Source organism: Mustela putorius, unplaced genomic scaffold, assembly GCF_011764305.1.
Source record: "Mustela putorius furo isolate JIRA1106 unplaced genomic scaffold, ASM1176430v1.1 tig00000127_pilon_pilon_pilon, whole genome shotgun sequence".
NCBI lineage: Eukaryota > Metazoa > Chordata > Mammalia > Carnivora > Mustelidae > Mustela > Mustela putorius.
The window spans coordinates 1,530,794-1,535,911 of record NW_025421288.1 but is presented as its reverse complement, the minus strand read 5'-3'; the positions used below and the strand labels follow the sequence as shown (position 1 = coordinate 1,535,911).

General features: G+C 37.0%; 1 protein-coding gene across 1 annotated transcript; it reads right to left on the bottom strand.

The window, feature by feature from the left end:
- Positions 1-1,639: 1,639 nt before the first annotated feature.
- On the bottom strand, positions 1,640-2,554 carry LOC101681933 (olfactory receptor 4C11-like). The gene has a single exon (XM_004781911.2). It carries the CDS (start codon positions 2,552-2,554, stop codon positions 1,640-1,642), a length of 915 nt encoding a protein of 304 aa, XP_004781968.2.
- Positions 2,555-5,118: the final 2,564 nt, after the last annotated feature.

Genomic DNA, 5,118 nt, shown 5'->3' with positions numbered 1-5,118 from the left:
TTCCTAATGTCAATTTCTGCCCAATTTACTTTGAAATATTCCCCAGATGCTAACAAGGTTTAATTATACAAACTTTTGTCCATAAAAAATGTATCCTTTATGCAGTGTAAATAAGTTTTTCTCAAATGTTCTCACTTATTCTTCCATATATGTCCTCCTGGGGACTTAAATATGTATTTCACCACCACTTCTTACCTAAGGATTCTGGGAATCTTTGTTGAGACATGATAACATTGTGTCTTCCATTGGCAGAAATTTTTCCCGTACTAATGAAGCTCATTGTATTCTTTTCTCATTAGCCTCTATCACCTAAACTAAAACTTCATGGTGCCAGTTTGATGGGAACTATAAATCTAGGTACTGAAAGAGCATCATATGACAGTGCTTTATTATTTTCAGGTTACAATGTGGTCCTGTTAGTGGTAGGTAGATATTATACATATCAAGTGGGTTATCTTAAAAAATGAAATACATATTTTAAAACATTCTCATATGAAAACAAAAGACCAAAATTGGAAAACACTAAAGCAGATTTTCCAATCCTGGGTTTTCCCAATGAATCTGAATTTTAATTTTGCAAAAACTATTAGGAACAACAAAAACAACAAAGTGTTTCCTGATACCCATGCAAACATAGCAGCCAAGGACGCCTAGCTACACTAAGTCAATAATCTATAGATACTCTGAAACTTCTTTACTTTTTCTGCAAATGTTGGTATACCCAGAAATGATTCTCAAAATGTAAGAAAGGCAAAGCTTCTTTCTCCAACCTGGACAAAGGTCTCACTTCACTTTTACCTTTTCTTGGTCTTCGCTGTGCATGGTTCTCTAGTCTCCTTTGTACCCTTTACCCTCCCTTCTGCATATTCCTGCTGCCAAACACCCTCACTGCCTCTCCCTTCCCCATTGGGAAGAGCTAGGGGAAGGACCCCACCAAAAGGCAGCTGATGGCTGATACCACCCATCACTGCCAAGTATGAGACTCTCTTTCTCTCACGATTCACAGAATGTTTAAAGGTTCTCCAGTGACAGTCCAGGTTTTCACTGAGATTTCTAGCTATGATTGGAGTTTGAGGGTTTATCCATGTAGATTCTGTAGTGAAGCAGGTTCATGTACAAATTCCAGAGCAGAATTTTCTCAGAACACCTTCTCCAAGTCCCATGTTCTCAAGAAGGCAACCTCCAATCTCTAAGTTCCAGACACATATGGGTTAGCTTTTATGACCACAATCATAAAGACTAGAATAAAGTCTAGAAAAGGAATTGGTGTACACACACACACATACATGGTCATTCTGTCATGAGTTAGTAGATTCCCTTCTAAAGACAAATTTGTATAGTAAGATAAATTATCATGTGAACATGATCAGATATTAATAGCATTCAACTAAGGGCCATTATATGTTGTTCAAGATGGTTATGGATATAGGCAATCCTATTCTAATGCAATCCTCTCAGAATAAGGAATATATATTTCTAAATATTTATTTATATTAAAACAAATATACAAAATATTAGTGTAATTAAAATGTATTAATCTCCCCCCAAAGAGAGTATTTTATATTTCCTGTCCACAAAGCAAAACCAAACTGTTAAGGAAATATACAATAGAATCCCTGAATACCATGTATCAACAGAATCACACTTGGCTACACCATAACTTTTTCATGGCATTTTTCACTTCCGCATTCCTCAGTGTATAGATCAGAGGGTTGAGCAAAGGTGTCCCAATTGTGTAAAACACAGCCACCATTTTATCTATTGTAAATGTGGTTGCTGGGCGTGTGTACATGAATATACATGGACCAAAAAATAGGACAACCACAATAAAATGGGTGGTGCAGGTGGAAAGAGCTTTTCGCCTTCCTTCTGCACTGTGGTTTCTCAGAGAGTACAAGATGACAACATAGGAGATAAGTAGAATTATGAAACCTACCATGCATACGGCTCCACTGTTGGAAACAACTAGCAAGTTTATCAAATAAGTGTCCATGCAAGCTAGTTTCAATAAGGGCTGCAAATCACAGAAATAGTGGTCAATCACATTTGGGCCACAGAAAGGCAATCTCAAAGCCAGGAGAAGTTGTGCTGAGGCGTGGATACAGGATGCCACCCAGCTTAGAATCACCAGCACACGGCAGACATGGTGGCTCATGATGGTTGTGTATCGCAAGGGCTTACAAATGGCTACATAGCGATCAAAAGCCATGAGGATGAGCACAAAGACTCCCATGCACCCAAAGAAGTGGGATGCAAAGAGCTGAGTCATGCATTCACTGTAGGAAATGGTCTTCTTCTGAGAAAGGGCATCCACAATCAATCTGGGGGCTGTGGTTGTAGAGAAGCAGGCATCAGCAAAGGACAGATAGAATAGGAAGAAGTACATAGGACTACCAAGGGTCCTGCTTGTTTTAATGGTCACTATAATAAGAAAGTTCCCCAACAGTGTGGCAAGGTAAAACATCAAGAAGACCCCAAATATTGCTTTCTGCTTTCCTGCATCCTGTGTCAACCCAAACAGAATGAATTCAGTCACACTGCTATTCAATGCCATGCTAGTGACTCCAGGTAAAATGTTTAATCTGCAAAGAGAAGAAAAGAAGTGGTTTCAGGGGAAGGCCAGTGGACTGATCTCTGAATTCCTTCTTTTCGTTCCATGTTATGTTATCTCCAGCTGCTTTTCATCCTCTATTAAATTTTGTGAATCTGCAGAAGTTCAAGTCTCTCCCAGATCCATCTGTTGATTCAGAAATTAACTGCATTTCATTAAAGCCTTTGCATTTGAGGAATAAACATTAAATGTCTTTTAAAAATTTTGATTCCTACCAAGGTTAAGCATAGCAGAATTTGTACTTTCCTTGGGCAAGGGACTTAACTGCCTTGGAATTTAGCCTTCATATGAAACATGGACCCTGAGTTTCCCTAAGAATTGAAAAAAAAAAAAAAAAAAATTTTTATGCTCACATACACACACATATACTACATTTTATCTATGTGCTTTGAAGTCTAAAAATACACTATCTTATTATAATTAAGCACTCATATTATTGGAGAATTCCTCCTGAAGATAATATTCCTAGTTTAGTTCATTAATTTTTGGATCCCTCATCCCTTCATCACTGACCCTATCAGTATCTTGGTTTAAATATGCTTTACAAGAATCTATTTTGATAGTCTTTTTCTTATATTTGTTGTGCTCAATGTCAGTTTCACTGATGGTCATTATATCACAAATGTCTGGGGAATGTTGAGGTTTAAATAACTCAGGAAATCTACTGTTTGCTATCTTTACTACAGTCTTAAATTGAACTCATTAGAATATTGAGTGTATGTACATATGAATTCAATGTGGTTTAAAATTCCTTAAAATCCCTATAATCTAAATGTGTTTTTTTCTTATATACATTCCTTTTTACCCTGACTTCTCAGATAATTCCTTCTAAAAATGTCATTTAAAAATATTCCATAATTTTGAATATAGTATGAGTTGTCTCTTTCAAGTTCTTGTTCATAGCATGTATAGTTTGTCATTGAAATCACTATGTATAATTTTGTGCTATGATATAGACTTTAAATTATTATAACACTTTTTCCTGTATAACTATACTTTCCATAGTTTGTTTATTTAATTATGCAACATTGTATAATTTTTTCTAAGTGCCATTTATTTGATCCTTTATCTCCTGAGAGATTGATGTTGCTTCCAATTTATACTCTCACAAATAACAATTTAGAGTAATTCCCAAGTATTCTACTGCTGCCTCATATGTTAGAGAGTATCACTACTACTGATATTTATTAAAAACTCTGTCAATATCTTGTGTCCATTAAGTAACTATATATATTTTTTTATTTTTCAATTTTAATTTTTTTTAATTTTTATAAACATATATTTTTATCCCCAGGGGTACAGGTCTGTGAATCACCAGGTTTACACACTTCAAAGCACTCACCAAAGCACATACCCTCCCCAATGTCCCTAATCCCACCCCCTTCTCCCAAACACCCTCCCCACAGCAACCCTCAGTTTGTTTTTTGAGATTCAGAGTCACTTATGGTTTGTCTCCCTCCCAATTCCATCTTGTTTCATTGATTCTTCTCCTACCCACTTAAGCCCCCATGTTGCATCACCACTTCCTCATATCAGGGAGATCATATGATAGTTGTCTTTCTCCGCTTGACTTATTTCGCTAAGCATGATATGCTCTAGTTCCATCCATGTTGTCGCAAATGGCAAGATTTCATTTCTTTTGATGGCTGCATAGTATTCCGTTGTGCATATATACCACATCTTCTTGATCCATTCATCTGTTGATGGACATCTAGGTTCTTTCCATAGTTTGGCTATTGTGGACATTGCTGCTATAAACGTGCATATATACCACATCTTCTTGATCCATTCATCTGTTGATGGACATCTATGTTCTTTCCATAGTTTGGCTATTGTGGACATTGCTGCTATAAACAGTCGGGTGCACGTGCCCCTTTGGATAGCTATGTTTGTATCTTTAGGGTAAATACCCAATAGTGCAATTGCTGGGTAAATGCAATTCCTATCAAAGTACCATCCATCTTTTTCAAAGAAATGGAACAAATAATTCTAAAATTTATATGGAACCAGAAAAGACCTCGAATAGCCAAAGGGATATTGAAAAAGAAAGCCAACGTTGGTGGCCTCACAATTCCGGACTTCAAGCTCTATTACAAAGCTGTCATCATCAAGACAGCATGGTACCGGCACAAAAACAGACACATAGATCAATGGAACAGAATAGAGAGCCCAGAAATAGACCCTTAACTCTACAGTCAACTAATCTTCAACAAAGCAGGAAAGACTGTCCAATGGAAAAAAGACAGCCTCTTCAATAAATGGTGCTGGGAAAATTGGACAGCCACATGCAGAAAAATGAAATTGGACCATTTCCTTACACCACACACAAAAATAGACTCAAAATGGATGAAGGACCTCAATGTGCGAAAGGAATCCATCAAAATCCTTGAGGAGAACACAGGCAGCAACCTCTTCAACCTCAGCCGCAGCAACATCTTCCTAGGAACATCGCCAAAGGCAAGGGAAGCAAGGGCAAAAATGAACTATTGGGATTTCATCAAGATCAA

Bases quoted from the DNA above. Each gene is read 5' to 3' on its own strand.
- LOC101681933 (XM_004781911.2), bottom strand. From the start codon at position 2,554: ATGGCATTGAATAGCAGTGTGACTGAATTCATTCTGTTTGGGTTGACA.